At 48.8% G+C, this 17,636-nt stretch overlaps 1 protein-coding gene across 1 annotated transcript in view; it reads right to left on the reverse strand.

The window, feature by feature from the left end:
• MAPK1 (mitogen-activated protein kinase 1) overlaps positions 1–17,636 on the reverse strand; it is a 73,383-nt gene that overhangs the window by 17,764 nt on the left and 37,983 nt on the right. The window contains exons 2-3 of the mRNA XM_043979925.1: positions 8,246–8,428; positions 4,827–5,016 (exon numbers count right to left, since the gene is read on the reverse strand). Coding sequence (XP_043835860.1) covers positions 4,827–5,016; positions 8,246–8,428 — 373 coding nt within the window. The remainder of the gene's footprint in view (positions 1–4,826; positions 5,017–8,245; positions 8,429–17,636) is intronic.

Here is a 17,636-nt window from a genome sequence, read left to right on the forward strand (position 1 = left end):
TAAAGCTAAGAAAGGGAGGGGGAAAAACACACAATTCTAACGGTTGGAGTACATCTGTGTGTATGGGTGTTTTTTTTTTTTAAACCAAAAGCAAATCCATTTAAATTACAGTATTCATCAAAACACAAGCATAAGAGGGAGAAACCTTGGCTACAGGCCTGCACAAATTTTCACCTCTCCCGCCCATACTTATCAATGGCACTCCTACATGATCTGTTTCATAGTGAACACAACCACACCTCCAGCTGCCAAATGTATTTGGCATGCCCAAACAAATTCAGACGAATACCTCCTGAAAATGAAGAAGCGTGTGGTACCCAGCTCCACCCATAAGAGAACGCAAAGGTGGGGGAGAAGAAAAGCAAGTTAAGCTCACTCACCCTAAGGCCTGAGTTGGGTTCAACTCTACATGGAAGCAAGCTCTAAAGATATCCAATTCAGCTCCATTAAACGGGCTGAAGGGCCACGAGCTGAAAGCCTCTAAGGGAAGAAGTGCTAGGAGACGTAGAGTAGTAGACGTAGTAGGAGACACAACCTTGACCCTCAAGTGGGTGACAACGAAAAGAGGGAACTTAACACAGAAGGCAACAGAATGACCCCGAATTTTAAGATGGCAACAACTTCTTTGCTTGGGAAGAGCCTGAGTTGGCCCAGATGCCCAGATGGCCTTGGAGGTATATGAATCACTGCCGGGGGCACAAAGTGGGAGGATCGATTAGAATGGCTCTTCCCATTTAGAAGACTCTTCTGAGTTGGAGATTTCAGGGGTCACAAAGTTCAATCCATTCCTACTGGGAACAGGCCACATTTCAGCTTCATAGTCATCCTGGTCATCTTAGCATCTTCCTGCCACCAACGCTCGCCACCCCCCCCCAATCTAATATCAGACCAGAGCCCTGGGCCCTCCTGAATCCACACCCAAGTTTTAGGGAAGTGAAGCCGCTTACCACTGAAGCTCCTGCCTTGGGGCACAGAGCAGGTGACTGGTGACCCAGTGGGTGGAAATCATGGAATGGCTGGACCCAGACACCAGTCTACACTTAAGCTTCCCGCCATTCGGCCATCCACTCAGGCATCTCATCATCTACCCGCCTACCAGAGTCCTCCATCCACACCCCCCTCCACCTCCCTGGAACACCTTTGATGTATGTATGGATGGCTTTCCAAAACCATCTATGCAGATGGGAAAGGAGGCAAAGAGGCCAATGCCTGTTAACGTTCTTGGGTGGGGGATCTACTAAGTCTTTTTTCCACCCCACCTTGACTATCCCTCATGCCTAAAGCATACTCTGTCCTCAACACCAACTCTAAGACTCCCTGGCCTCCCTCAAAAAGTCACTGAAGAGCTACACTATCTGAGGTTCCTTCTGGTCCCCTAGCTGTCTGTGCCTTCCAACTCCCAAAATTAGCCCGTGTGGACTTTGTTTCTGTTATAAGTCTATTTATACACGGCGATGTTGTTTGAACCCAAAGAACGGAAGCTGCTTGTCTTTGTACTGCATGATAAATGCTGACGAAGCGATCTGAAGGCCACGGTCAGCAGCTACAAAGGTCTTTAGGTAATCTACTGAGGCACATCTCCGGCTCCCACCCCTCCAATTCCTGATCTAGAATCACAGAATGCAAAGAGCATCGGCCATTATGGCCAGTGCCTTTGTTTGACTTGCTTCAGTTTTTCAGGGATATGTGATCTTGGTGGAGAGACTGAAGGGGCCTTGCCAAAGGACTTCTAGTGCCAGGAAGAATTTTCACTGGGGAGAAAAGACCACTTACAAATGGTAAGGATATTCAGGATGTTCAGAGAATCCTAGAATCTTAGCTGGGAAAGCTCTAGATGTCACAGCACCTGACCTTTCTCTGAAGCATGAAAGCTTCAGCCACTAGGGCACCAATCAGAAATGGCCTCTGGCCAGGCCACAGGCTTGGTTATCCACTGTCGCACAGAATCTCAGAGAAGAAAAGGGCCTCCCGAGCCATTTAGGAAAGCTGTACTGAGCATGCCCAGGGATATGGAGCACACAGCCGACCCCTTGGCTCTTGGACAGCTCTAACTGGTCCAAATTTGCCAATGTATGGCTTTCGCCTTGTAGCCCATTCCTTGTCCTGCCCCCTCTGTGAGGCCAAGAACAAACCTAACTGCCCTTTAACATGCCACTCCTGTAAAAGCTTGAAGAAAACTACCCTCCCCCATTTCTCTTCTCCAGATAACATTGATAATCACTAAAACTGGCAAATATCATGGAAGGACAGAACTGGAAGGGGGTGGTGAGGGGGCTGTAGGTCATATGGCTTAGTGGTTTTAGTGAAATAATATCTCTTCCACTTAACCTAACTCCAACTTCTCTAGTAGTCTTGCTCACTGCATCTAACCACCCAGAGTCTATACTCTCCCCATCATGCATCACTTGCCACCAATATCTTCCCTGTCCCCTCGTTCCGCCTTCTACACGAGTCGTGTCCAGATGCCCCACCACAGAACTCAGTTGGAATGTGCTTCTTATGTAAGCCTGCACAGTCACTGCCTGTGCCTGTGGGCCTCCTCCCCAGCAGTGGCTGCAGTATTCTGCACACAGCAGCAGCCCCTGGGCCCACAGGTAAACTAATGGTCCCTGCAGCACCCCAGAGCTTGGCCCAGACCTTGTAACATTTGATGGGGGAAATGCTGCCCAGACATTTGCCCCTGGGCCCTCCCAAATGACTGACCACAACCTGTCCCCAGGAGATTAGCCAGCAGATGGACCAATAAGCAATCAACTAACCTTGGGGGGATCTTCCGTGATGGCAAACTGGGCCAGCTAACATTCTGAGATAGCTGCCCAGGCAGCAACCACTGGCCATGTGATGCCTGGCCTAGACCTCCAAATGACCCAAAGCTGACTGACCCAGAGCAGGAATTCCCAGTGAAGGACCACTGGAGAGCCGCCCGCCTCAGCAGGCTGTAACCTTGTTCCCTAGCCTGTCTTAGAAATACCAAGAGTGTGTGGATGAAGCACTGGCCCTAGATTCAGGAGGAACTGAGTTCAAATCTGGCCTTAGACACCTGACATACTTACTAGCTGTGTGACCCTGGCCAAGTCACTTAACCCTCATTGCCCTGCCCGCCCCCCCCCCCCAAAAGAAAAGAAAAGAAAATACCCAAAGTATCTCAACACCATACAGACAGCAAACTTTTGGTTCGACCATTAGCCTATCTACATGCACCGTCCATCCATCTTTCTAATTAAATGCTTTGGCGATTCAAAGAGGAATCATTACTTTCAATATCGGGCCTAATGTGGAATAAACAGAAATATGGATAAAGGAAGCGTTTCTTGACATCAAACATGAGCAGGGATGTGACTCAGGGCTAATTCCAGCAGGGAATTTTTTTTACTACTTTTATAATAATAATAATAATAATTTTTATAATTTTTTACTACTTTGCATAGTGGGGACATGCTTTGTCCAGTTGACTTCTATGACAGGATGGCATTGAGAAGATGTTGTCACCAACGGTAAGGGGCTGGGGGGAAGGGGACACAGGAAAGAACACTAGAGAACATGAGGATGACTGTGCTGCGGGGCTGCTGCCAAACAGTGCCAAGCAAACAGCCAAGGCCGTAGGGGTGGGAGCTCTGCAAAGACATCTGCAGGGGACAGAAGTGGTCTGAAGCAACAGGACACTAAGTCCTAACTGAAAATAAGGCTCTTTGAGGACCACATACGGGTTCAGAGGACCAAGTAAATGCTGCTGGTGCAGGCACTGGCCAGGGTGATGGCTGCCCTGCAAGGTCAAAGGACTGAAAGTCCTTAAGAGATGGGTGGGTACCAGAAGCTGCTGTACGGGCACTCTCAGTGAAGAACCAGGTAAGGCAGAAGCCTGAACATAAGAGCAATCACCATTTCTGAGATCCATACACATTTGTACCAGCAGTAACCCACATTCACAGTATTAAAAACTTCTCCAAAACCGCAGGGCAGAGTGCTTGCTTTATTCTCTGTATATGTGTGTGAGAGAGACAGACACATGCGCACACATGCGTACACATGCACACACGCACTCCCATCATCCTTCACAGGGACACGATCTACCATCCACCTTGCAAGAGCCATCACAACTCCTCACGACCCAGAAGAGAAAGTCCTTGGGGTGCTCAATGGTTCAATGTCTATGCCTCAGGGGCATGACTGGGTCCTTGGGGAGGGGGGGGACTTCTCTTTCCACCTGCCTTGCATCTTGGTTTGGGTGCTCCAGAGAGCAGGGGCCAATGGGCTTTTTGGTTTTTGTTTTTTATTTGGGGGGGGGCGGGGCAACGAGGGTTAAGTGACTTGCCCAAGGTCACACAGCTAGTAAGGGTCAAGTGTCTGAGGCTGGATTTGAACTCAGGTCCTCCTGAATCCAGGGCTGGTGCTTGATCCACTGTGCCATCCAGCAGCCCCTCAATGGGCTTTTCTATCTGCATCTGCAGCCCTTAGCCCAGTGCTTCATGAACACTTTCATTCTCTCTCCCTCCTATATAGACTGTTCCCCTCATGTACCCCACACAGGCTTTTGGGGTTTGAAAACACATCTAGGCCCCCCTTTCACTTTCAGAAATCTACATAATTCCGTGACTCCCTCAGGTCTGGGGATCTGAGAGCAGATAAAATGCACGGTAACTCTTCACTCAAAAGGTCTGGTAACCACTGTTCTTGAAGGGGTCTCGAGAAGTCCCCCACAACTCTCCCTGCCCCTCCCAAAACAGTTATGTTACAAGTGCCTGGAAGCTGGGCCCATGAACAATGAAGACACACCAGAGGGACGAGCAAACAGGCCAGGACAAAGTACCCGGCGGCCACTGACTGACCTTGAGATCACAGGTGGTATTGAGCAGCAGATTGGAAGGCTTGAGGTCACGGTGCAGAACATTGGCTGAATGGATGTATTTCAAACCTCTTAGGATCTGATAAAGGAAATAACAGATGTGGTCATTGCTGAGGTGCTGCGTCTTTAAGAGCTTGTAAAGGTCTGTTTCCATGAGGTCCTGGACTATGTATCTGCAAGAGAAGGTTAAGGAAAGCCACCACTCTCATCAGATCCTACCGAGACGACAATTCGGTCATGTCACTAATGAAGCACCTACGGTGCGAAAAGCCCTCTTTGCCACGCTGCGGAAGCGAAGCCCAATAGGACCCAGGCCCTTCCCTCGGGGGGGCAGACGCATAAAAATGCTCAGACAAAACTGGCAGTGAGTGATGGGGGAAAGGAGGACCCTAGATAAAGTCTGCCAAGGGCATCTGACAGGTGAGAGGACAAGGCCAGATGGTGTTCTTCTCCCCGGCATCCCCGGGAGTCGGCAGCAGATGAGAGGGTGAAGGAGAAGAGCAGACAGCACCCTTTTCAATAATGTGGGCTACAACCAGCCAGCCTCAGTTTCCTCATCTGTAAAATAGGGGGAACACCTGGAAAAGCTCAGCTGAAGTACTCTGTCAACTCCAAGGTGCTTTGGCCACCATCTTTATCTTCATGTCTCTCCCTCTCCAGACGACGACACTCTTGGGGGTAAATCCCCTCTAACCTGATGAGATCACAGACATTTCCTAGAACCTTTTCATAATATCTGAGTACGTCTCCTCAGGTCCCATGAAAACAAGATAAGCTCTGTGCTCCTGAGCTCAAAGGACAACTCCAGGGGGAGGTTACACCAACAGTGTCCCACCACAGAGTCTGTGACGAGGTGCTGGGAACCCATTCTCTGGCTTTATCCTCATAGGCAGCCCTCCTGCACCCCAGCCTTTCTGAGGAAGAATCTGTGGCCCAGAGGGGCTGCATAACTTGCCCAGGGTCCTATAGCCAGTAAGTAGTAGAGGTGAGATTTGAATTCAGGTCTCTGTGACTCCAGGTCCCGCTGCATGCAGCCCCTGAAGCAAGCTGAGGACAATCAGAGGTATCCAAAAGCAGAATGGGGCCTCCCCAAAATCCCCCATGGACATTTCCAGACAAAGCCTGACGAACCATCTGTCATCAGCTGGGGGCGGCCTGGTGGCCTCCTAAGTCCCAGGCAGCTCTGTGGGTCAGCAGCCCACCCACCTTGTGCTTTAGCTTCCTATAAGATCTGCAAGCAGAGAGGGCTGAACTACACCAATAGTTCAAGGCTCTACAGGGGCACTGCTGTTCCTTGGGATATTCTCATATAAATGAAAGTGATGTGAACAATAGCTAACATTTCTACAGTCCTCGCTGGGCCAGGCACTGTGCTAAGCAATTTACAAATGCTATCATTGGACCCTCACAAGCCTGGGAGGTAGGGCCTATTATTACTATCCCCATGGCACAGATGAGGAAACTGAAGTAAAAGAAAGAGTAAGTGACTTGCCCAGGGTCACACAGCTAGAAAGGGTCTTTCTGACTCCCAGACAGTGCTCTACCCCCTGGGTCCCCAAGCTGCCCCCAAATTATAGGAAATATTTATTGATTGACTAAAGCAATCTGTCAGTATAAAAATGAGCTGACTTCTTGGATTTTGCAACAAAACTTCCCTGCTGTTGCTTTCTCACTGACAAGAGACAATGTGCTCAGTCTGCTCAGCCTCCTATCAAAAAAGTCATGGGAAAAGTGATTGCTCTGTGACCCCTTCTACAGTATAGATACAACAACCACAGGGAAGGCGACTCCCCCTCAGAATGAAGGAGCCCGGCTATTTCTGGGAGGAAGGTCCTGCCTCTGCTAAGGTGACCTCAGAGGCTGGAGAAGAATCCGTTTTCTACAAGAAAACATTCAGCTATGCGTGTGTGCGTGTGTGCGTGTGCGTGTGTGCGTGTGTGCGTGTGGGGGTGGGGGTGAGAAGACTTGCCTATGCCTCACAAGTGACTGAAAGGTGGTATCTGCATTTATTAAGCACCTACTATGTGTCCAGCCCTGGGCTAAGTGCTTTTTACAAATATGATCTCATCGGATCCTCAAAATAACCCTGGAAGGCAGGTGGTATTATTATCCCCATGCTACAACTGAAGAAATCGAGGCAGCCAGAGGTTAAGTGACTTGTCCAGGGTCATATAGCTAGTAAGTGCCTGAGACTGGATTTAGGTCTTCCTGACTTCAGGCCCAGCATTCCAATCACTCCGTCACCAGGCTGCTGGAGGGAACAGGAAAAGACGTAGGTAGAAGTGCTGTCTGAACTGAACCCTGAAGGAAATGAAGGATCTGAGGAGGGAGGGCAATCCTGGCTTGGGGAACAGCCCGGGCAAAGGCATAGAGAACATGTGAATGGTCTGAAGGTCAAACTATGCAGGGAGGAAAGAAATAGGGAGTAAGTAAGGCCGGACAGGGAGGTGAGGCCTGCTTGTCAATGGCTGTGAGTGACAAAGGAGGTTGTATTTGGTCTCAAAGGTAATAGGGAGCCATGGAGGTTTGGGGAGGAAGCCCTGAGGAAGGCTGACTGGAGCAGAAGAGCTGAGGCAGGGAGCCCACGGAGGAGGTTCCTGTGCCAGTTGAGGGCAAAAGTGATGTTCTAGGGAGGGATAAAAACAACTCCACATAGGGAAGCTCCTACCTCTCAGTGCCTTTGTTTCCCTTGGCATGATCTAAGCACTTCAGCACTGGGGGAGGGGGCCTCAGAGATGACCCCATCCAGCCTCAATCTCCTGTCTCTACAACACCCCTAACAAGTCCTTTTCCAGTCTGCCAAGGAGGGCAGGAAAAACAGGCAATGACTCTGGAGAGAGAGGGCCTCTGGTCAAACCCAGCCTGACACCCAGGTGACAAGTCACCTGACCTCCACTTGGGGCTTCAGTCTCCTTATCTGTCAAATGTCCACATCCTTTAGCCCGGGAATCCCAAGGAGATCAAGGACAGAAAGAAGGAGCGCACTCATAGGTTGATCCATTCACGGTGGCCCTTCCGTGGACATCCGTGCATCAGGCAACAGTTAAACAAGAAACAGCCTGTGAATACAATGGAGTATTTCTGCACTGTGAGAAGTTGTGAATAGGAAGAATTCAGAGGGACGTGGGAAGACTCACATGGACTGATGTGCAACAAAACAAACAGAACCATGAACAACAGGAATGACAACTGAAAGGAAATGCTGAGAGTCCACAGGGTCTGCTCTTATCCTGACTCCTCACTGACCAGGGGACTTTGGACAAGCCACGCCCCACTCCTGGGCTTGCCGTCCCTCCCACAAAATGGGGGAGGGCCTGAGACCCACTGGCCCCCATGCCTCATGAGCCTGTGACCAGGCACAGCCCTACCCTCCTCGTGTTCCAGTCTTCCAACAAAGGATACACGTCTTTCATCTGCTCGATGGCCGGGGCCCGGATGATGTCATTGATGCCAATGATGTTCTCATGGCGGAAGCGCAGCAAGATCTTGATCTCACGCAGTGTCCGCTGGCAGTAGGTCTGGTGCTCAAAGGGGCTTATTTTCTTGATGGCCACCCGGACCTTGTTGACGTTGTCGTATGCAGAACTGAAAGAGACAGAAGGGACGTGAGCAACCACTCGCAGAGATGCCTCACGGTTCAGCCACAGCGCTAAGATCACAGCCGCACCAAGAACAACAAGCTCACCTGGGGTGCAACATGACGGACTCAGGGCACCTCTCTACCCCAAAGATACTGACCACTCCAAGGGCAAATCGATGACAGAATCTGAGCCTCTCAGAGCTAGAAGGGACCTCGATAGGCATCTGGCCTAACAGCTACCTGCACTGGCCTGGCCTCAGAAATGTCTCCCACAAGGTTGCCTTATGTCTGCTCAGCCCAGACCTATCTGGGCAAACACTGCCACCCCCATTAGAAATGGAAGTTCCTCAGGGCCAATGATTATTGCTCCATTCTCAATAATAAACAGATGGGCACCAAACAGAACGGTGCTTGCTTCCAACAGGGCAGTGCCTTCGAATCTTGTCACGTCAAGGCCAATAACTGGTGTCTTCTCAAACGTGACACTAATTCACCTAAGACCCTTCTACTTTCTATCCTCCTACACACTTTTAAAAGAAAAATGTCGGGGCAGCTAGGTGGCGCAGTGGATATAGCACTGGCCCTGGATTCAAGAGGACCTGAGTTCAAATCTTACCTCAGACACTTTACACTTACTAGCTGTGTGACCCTAGGCAAGTCCCTTAACCCCAACTGCCTCACATACACACAAAAAAGTCTATCTATGCCACCACTATCAATTAGTCCTGATTTGAAATAAAAACATTCATCCACAGAATGTTGGACCTGGCAGGGGCTCTCACAAATGATCATCCTAATTTACTTTCTGAGGGGACAAAACTGCAGACTAGACTGGTAAATGCTAGTCAGTCAATAAGCATTTATTAAGTGCCTACTGCGTGCCAGGCCTTGTGCTAAGCACTGGGACCCAAAGAAATCAAAAGGCAGAGTCCTAATCCATGATCTAACAGGGGAGACAACATACAAACAAGTGACACACAGGCCAAAGAGGGGTGACCACCACTGTGTTGGGGAAACAAGAAAGGCTTCCTGTGGAAGGTGAGATCTGAGCTGGGAGTTGAAGGAAGCCTGGAAACCGGGGATGGAGATGGGGACCACAAGGGTCTTGTGTGAGGAACAGCGAGGAGGCTGAGGACCCTGCATCCGAGGGCCTGGGGGGGTGGGCCAGGACTGTAACGGGTTTAAATGCCAAACAGGCAGCATCGAAGGGAGCCACTCAGGGCGAATGAAGAGGGGGATGACTCAGTAGATTTTGTGCTGGAGTGTGATCAATTTACAGGATGACCGGAAGATGGTCGGGAGGAAAACCTACTCAGGGAACAAAAGCCAGGGTCAGGGTTAGCCTGAATCTCCGCCATCACGGGCGGCCTAACAGGCAGCTGTGTGGAACAAAAGCAGTTTTCCCCAAGCGGAAAGTGGTTTGTCTTTGCCGGAGAGATTTAAGGCAACCTGTGAGAAATGATACGGCACAGCTCTTCTTTAAAACCCCAGTTTTCCGCCTGCATACCACTGCCCTGTCAGTGATTACACATGGAAATATGACAACCACACAATGTTTGAAATCATTCGTTTTTAGATTCCCATCCCAAAGCACTACCAAGATTTGCTGTGTTCACCAGACCAACCACAATTAAAACAGGCCTGAGATTTTCAGATCCCCATCTGACCCAAAAAGTGATAAAAATTCCTTCTAACTCAGAACAGATCCAGAGATACACATCCCTTATGCTCTTGTTGAAATTGAGTTTCTCTGAGGTTCATGAAAGAAAGTTCAGTTCTGTGTTTATCTGACTGTTTCAGTTCAATTCAAGCATTTACTCAGGGTCTAAGATTATTCATTTGGACATGGGGAGGAGGGAGATAACACACCCTCCCACCCTAAGAGCTGATGGTCTGTCTGGAGGAGAAAAGCCATAGCTGTACACATAGATAACTGGGGGAATAAATGCATCCAAACAACAACGTGCTACAAAAACTTGCAAGATGGAGAGATCATACCCAGGCCTTGAGGACAGGCAGAGAAGGAGGCACAAGATGAGACCCAGAGCAGGCCAGTGAGGAATCCAGTTTGGCTCGCACTGAGTCCACGGAAAGCAGTGTGAGAAAACAGATGCAAAAGCAACGTGCCACCACAGAGTGTGGCAGGCCTCGAACACCCGGATGAGGAGCATAAGCTACTACATTCCATAGGTGATGGGGAGCCTGTGAAGGTCTTAGAGTGAGAGGCTCATCCGACCATAGCCGTGCTTGGGGAAGGGTCCTATTTCCATGAACGGATCACACATCGAGAATAGAGCACCATACCCAGCTCTGCCCAAAGGACGACACCACGGCGTATGTGGCATGGGAGGACTGAGGCTTAGAGAGGAGGCTGAGGTTACACAGTTAGAAGTATCGCAAGCAGGCCTGGCGTGAATATTTGCACAAACGGGTCCTTTCCCACTTTAATAACAGTTGTGGTGTGATCCTGGAGCAGCATCCGGGGACAAAGGTGAGAAGGTCTTCCTGGGCATCATCACTCGGCTTTTCAGAAAGATCATTCCTGGTCATGGCTTCCCTGGCAGAGTGAGTCTGCCTGCTTCCCACAGTCCTGCCCAGAATGCATTTTGTTTTGCTTTTTACTTTAGTAGATCTTGTTCTCATAAAGTCAGATCAGATTAATTTTTTGATCCTTCAAGAAAAAAGCAAGACCAAAAAAGAACATAAATTGTTATAGCATCCCAGTCCACATTAGGGTCACAGGAAGTCTACAGAAAAGTTCAAAGTCTTTTTCCTCCTGGATCACAGGAGAAGGGGTAGAAGAGGAAGAAGAGGAAGAAGAGGAAGCAAAGAGCCCTCCTTCCCATAAAGCAGACTTACAGCGTCTCCAAAGGACGGACCAATAATAACCAAGAACTAAGATTTTCTACAATGGATCCAACAAGTGGCCATATATCGTACTTGAAAACTTTTAACTCCCAAGCATTTGTGAAGCACCTAATGCATGCCCGGCACTGTGCCCCGGGGTAAGCTCTATGTGATTTCTAGACAGCTTCTAAATCTGCCTCTTGACAGCGTCTCACTGGCCCTAATTCTGATCCCTTGGGCAAGTACAGCTGCCCAACTCTTCTTTCATGGGGCAATCCTTCAGACTGCTGGCACGTTTTCTTTTCTCCCCAAGTCACCTCTTTTTCAGGATAAACAACCCTGCTGAGTGCATTCGATCTATCCTTGCATGGCTCCAAGTACAGGATTTTCTGTTTATCTCCTTAACTCTCACCTCACTGGATCTGACCGGAAATCCTTTTGTATCTTGACCGTCATCTCCTACATTGGCTTGGTCTCATCTGCAAATCTGATCAGCACCCAGGAGAACGATTTATTGCCTTTACAACCGCACTGTGAAAATGAACAATTTTGAAAGCCTTAAGAAGTCCGATCGAGGATGTCTTCGGGACTAATGATGAAGAACGGTGCCCATTTCCTGACAGAGAAGGGATGGACTCGAGATGCACAAGGGGAGATCATGTGACATCATTCTGGAGAAATCAATGAAAGGGATTGGTATTTATGCCAGCGGTGATAGGGAGGCACTGAAGCCCCTCTAACAGAGGGAACTGTGGTTTGGGACTCGCAATTTGTCAGCTTTGTGGACAACGAGCTGAAGGGAGATGTGGAAACACAAAGAGCAGTGATGAGGCTGTTATGACACGGTGGGTAAGCACTATGGGACACCCACAGATAGCCAGTGAAGATTACAAATTCCTTAGGGACCAAAGCTGTCTCTTCTTATACTGGGCAAGAGCACTAGACTTGTGGCCAAGAGCCCAGGGTGTGAATCGTGACTGACCGGTGCACACAGTTACGGACAGGTGATTTATGTCTTCTAGACATCTCGGGGAGAATGCTGGGACCAGCTGCTTGAAAGCATGCTTCATGGCATTTCACTTCATCATGCTTTCTGCTTAACTTGCTGTTGTCACTGTGAATACTGTTCCAGGCCCCTTATTTCAAAGGAGAGGAGCCAGGCTTGGAGGAGGAGGGGCCTTGGTCTAAAGCAGGCAGGGGGGAGGCAGGAGTCACATCTTGGGGCTGTGCTCTGGGGCCTCTGCCTTCACACTTGGCGTTTCTGCCAACAGAAAGCCAAACTGTCTAACCCACGTAGCAACAGGCAGCCTTCCCCCAGCAGCACGCTCTGCCTCATGCAGATGGGTTTAAAGGAGGGCTACTGGGTGCGCTGAGACAGAGGACGGCAGAAGTGTGGCAGCCAGGCACCTACAGAGTCTCCTTTGGAAGCAAGTGAGAGTCAACTCATGGGACGTAGGGGACGGGCACGGGAAGGGCTGGTGTCTATCCAAACACCCTGGGAGGCAGCCTCGGCCCCCCGCACCCCCAGGCAAGGCCCTTCTCTCCTCCGACACTGTCCCCACCCTGATGCAGGCTCTCAAGCACCTTCTGGCCTAATGCAGTAGCTGCTGGCTGCCCCCACCTCCCAATTCACTCTCCCCAGAACCGCCAGAGGTAAAGAAGCCAGCAGAGCAGACCCGGGCCCAGCTTTCCCCACCCAAGTACGCCGGTGGCCCCCCAGCACATCAGGGATCCTTCTTGCCTGGCTCCTAAAGCTCTCAGCAGCCTGACCACTTCTGAGCTTCCAGTGTCCTCACAGCTCGCCCCTTCTCTCCCAGCCCATCACCCCCACCTTGGCCGCCTCCATGTTTTTGTGAGCTGTCCTCTATGCCGGGAATGCTCCCCCTACCCACAGGTGCCTCTCAGAACCCCCTGCACAAACTGGGCAGGAGGCCGGGCCTAGTCCCTCCTTACTCAGTGACTCAGCTGTTCCCGGCTGTGCACATACCGTTATAATGTAGGCTCCCTGAGGGCAAGGCTGTTTCTGCTTTTTCTTTTTTTTTCTGCTTTTTCTTCACATTCCCCAGAATTTAGCAGCTTACTGTGACTAACACTGAATACATACTTGTTGAAAAAAAAACACGATTGCTGATTGGTGGACTGATGTAGAAAAGGGAACTGCCTTGTTGTGCTTGGTCCCCGTTGGGGGGAAGTGTGAAGAGGTGGCTTTCATCGGACCCGCTGCCAGGGAGGGGGTTTATTCACGCGCACTGCAAGCCCTCCAGGAAGCCAGCCGGCTCCTGAGAATACCTGAAGAGGCAGGACTCCTCCAAGAGGGGAGCTCAGAAGTTCACTGGAACCTGACATTCCTCCCTCCCTCCCTCCTCTCTCCCCTCCCTGAGGTGGTAAGCAATACAGGCTATACATTTTACAGTTATGTAAAACATCATATCAGTCATTTTGTACATGAAAACTTGAATAAAAAAGAAAATAAAAAACCGCCTGCTTCAGTCTGTGTTCCATCAGTATCAGCTCTTTCTTTGGAAGTAGATACTATGCTTCATCAACAGTCCCTTGGGGTTGTCTTGGATCCTTGTATTGCTGAGAACTGTTAAGTCATTCACAGCTCTTCTTCAAACAACGTGGCTGGCTCTGTGCACAACGTTCTGTTGGTTCTGCTCTGTTCACTATACATCAGCTCGTGGAAGCTTTTCCAGGTCTTTCTGAAGTCATCCTGCTTGTCATTCTGAGCCACCACAAAAAGAGCTGCTATAAATATTTCTGTACAAATAGGTCTTTTTCTCTTTCTGGGGATGTCTTTGGGATAGAAAGCTGGCAGGGGTATTGCTGGATCAAAGGGTATGCACAGTTCTGGAGTCCTGTAGTTCCAAATTGCTCTCCAGAATGGCTGGATCTTTTCACAACTCCGCCAGCGCTGGATTAGCGTCCCAGTTTTCCCATATCCCCTCCAACATCCAGTATTTTCTGTTTTTGTTATATCTGCCATTCTGAGAGGGGTGAGGTGACAGCCTAGAGTTGTTTTAGTTTGTATTTCTCTGATCAATAGTGGATTAGGGGATTTTTTCACATGGTTACAGTTAGCTTTGATTTCTTTGTTGAAAAGTGCCTGTTCTACCCTTTGACCATTTATGAATTGGGGAATGACTAAAACCTGAAATTCTGTGGCTGACTTTGTGTCAATTCAAAGGGGAGAATTAGGACTCATGAGCAAAAGTTCCAGGGAGACCTAATTCAGGAGGTTATCGATTCTCCCTCATTGATGATAATGATGATGCTAAGAACATTTATAAGCAGACTGAGGGTTTGCAAAGTGCTTTACTTATGTTATTTCACTTGATCCCCATAAAACCTTGTGGGTGCTACTGTTATCCCCAATTTACACATGGGGAAACTGAGGCTGAGAAAGGTTTCAGTCGCTTGCCCACAGTCTCAGAGCTGGTGTCTGAGGCAGGATTTTAGCTCGGGCTTCCTGACTCCGACACTCTCCACTGTGCCCCCTAGTACCACTTATGGAGGTCAGTTAGCCAGCCAAGCAGGTATACTACAGCTAGGACCCAAGCTAGGAGGGAGAAGAGAGACAAGAAGAGGGTTTTCTCTGTGGAAGGAATGGAATGGCTGGTTTATCTGGACCATCGAGTATGGAAAGAGGCAACACAGCCCAGGACCCAGGGCCACACTGTGTCCTAGAGGTAACAGAGGATCGATCTCCCTGGAGTTTACTGAGCAGAGATGGGACATGGGCACAAAGGAAGACCAGCTGTGCAAAGGATGGGTAGAGTTCTTGAAAGGCAGGAAACTGAGGCATGAAGACAGCCTCAAAGACTCGTCATCTCTGGGGCTGTGGTAATCTCAATCTCTCAGAGCTTCAGTTTTCCCATCTATAAAATGGGGATGATAGTAACATCACTGTTTTACAGGGTTCTTGTGAGGAATTTACCAATAAAACACAAACCACTACATGAAGTTTAGCAACATGACTGTCAGCTACCATTCATTACTCTTAAGTTCCAACACAATCGAAGATCGTCCTAAACCACCAAGTGTAGAGAATTACTCAAAATGAAGGACCAAACGTCACGACGGGCATAACCGCCGCAGTTCTTCTGTGATTGTGAGTAGCATCCTCAGGGCAAGCAGCAAAGAGATCCTGTATCCCAAACACATCACAGCCTTTGGACAAGAAATGGCTATCCGAGTAGCCATTGCGAACTCTGACTGAGGAAGGCCTCCAGCCATCCGAATTTCCGGGCCGCAATAGGCCAACGTGCTGTCTTGGCACATGCCGTCCAGCGGCAGCAGCGGCTACCTGCACACAATGTGTGCTCCCGATGAATGGGCACTGACCACTAGCAGCAATGCCACAATGTCAACAAAGAAAATGACCCTTCAATGAGGCAGTAAGCACTTAGCAACAAAAGGGTGGGGATTTTTTGGGCCATTTCTAAGGAACCAGGTCATCAAATAAAAAAATTATCTAAAATTTTTATTGGCTATATTTGACATTTTTCTCCCACGGGGGGGGGGGGGGTAGGGGGTGGGGAATGAGGGTTAAGTGACTTGCCCAGGGCACCAGCTGCAGTGGGGAGGGTGGGTCAGGGCTCCATGTATGGCATATGGAAGGATCACAGAAGGAAAGGGAATGACCATTTGTCTCTTCCCTCCTGTTCAAAGGAGAGAAGTTTGCTAGCAGGGAAGTTATATCAAGTCAGTGGGCATTTATTAAGCGCTTACTGTATACCTGGGCTAAGCAAACACTGGAGGGGCCAAAAAAAGACTGTCCCTGCCCTCAAGAGGCAATGGGAGAGGAGAAGGGAGTGCAGGAAGGGTCTTTTTGTAAATATTTAAAATTTTACACTAAAAAAACCCCAATATAGCCCTGACCCACCCTCCCCACTGCAGCTGGTGCAGATCTCAGTCATGTCCCAGTCTAGAGCCCGTGCCCTGAAGATTTTCCTGTCAAGGGCAAACAAAGTAGCCCACAAGGGGCCCTGCTATCATGTCTCCTTTTGCCGTGTTAATTCCAGCCTTTCCACTTCTGAGAGAACAAAAGCAAATTCATTTTCAACAAAACAAAGTCCTGGAAAACTGTATCTTCTGATGACCCAAGTCCATTTGCTAGAATAAAAGGTAGCCTTCTCCTGTGACCCTTTTTAGGGGGCAGGACTGAACAATGCTCTCCACACACCTGCCAGCCCTACAGCAAGGCTGCAATGATCTAAAATGCAAACAGGTCCAGTTTGCAGGAAGCTCTTCAGTTTGGTACTGGCCAACCTGGATTTCCAAAGCATTGGTGTCAATCAGTAATGGATTCAGCCAGTAAATGGCTGCTCATTCATTTCAGTGAATGCTGAAATAGGAAGACCCAGTCTAAATTTTTTTTAAATGAGATATTCCTAACAGATCAGAGATAATAAAGACTGAGAAAAAGCACTGAATTTGATAAAATTAGGAGGCATTATGACCTTTCCTCTTGAGAAGTCTTAGCAGAACGTTATGGGCAAAATCTAGACTAAAAAAAGATTGAGTTAAATAAAAAGGTAAAGAAGTAGAGATGATGAGAGAAGAATAGTGCTTTGAGCAATCTAGAGGAGAGAGAAATGGGTCAGTAGCTTAAAGGGGTAGGCAGGTCTTAGGGAAAGTTAATTCTGAACAAAGAATTGAGCACATCTGTAGATAAGGAGACAAGAGTCGGTAGAGAGGAAGATAGCAGAAATTGGAGGTTTTGGGGAAGGCAAATAAATCGAGTGACATAACTATAGTTAAGGGAAGGTAGGACAGATGGGGTTAAAAGTACAAGCAGAGGGGCAGCTAGGTGGTGCAGTGGATAAAGCACCGGCCCTGGATTCAGGAGGACCTGAGTTCAAATCTGGCCTCAGACACTTGACACTTACTAGCTGTGTGACCCTGGGCAGGTCACTTAACCCCAATTGCCTCACCAAAAAAAAAAAAAAAGTACAAGTAGAGGGATTAACCTTGGAAAGGAAGGGCAACATCACTTACTCCAAGCCTGGAAGCAAAGTAGAGAAGAGAAATGAAGACAGGGACATCTGTTAAGGGCTAAAATTCTAGCTAAACTGTCTAAAATATCTAATGAGTGGTCGCCAATAAATTATAAGCTTTAGCAAGAGTTAGACTTTTAAGCATTTATTAAGGAGAATAAGAATTTGGTAAAGAGAGAGAGAAAGGCCTAGATTTCTATCTATTAAAGGGAGAGCACATTTTTAGCTCCCTTCTCCACCAGAGTCCAGAGGAAAGAGCGCGAGACTCAGCGCCAGTCTCTTCCTTCCTCCTCCCACTAGTCCGCGTCAGGAAGTGACGCCAAAGAAAAGACTCCTGGTCTTGCCCTCAAAGACCTTCGCTTCATGG

This window comes from Dromiciops gliroides, chromosome 1 (assembly GCF_019393635.1).
Source record: "Dromiciops gliroides isolate mDroGli1 chromosome 1, mDroGli1.pri, whole genome shotgun sequence".
Taxonomy (NCBI): Eukaryota; Metazoa; Chordata; class Mammalia; order Microbiotheria; family Microbiotheriidae; genus Dromiciops; species Dromiciops gliroides.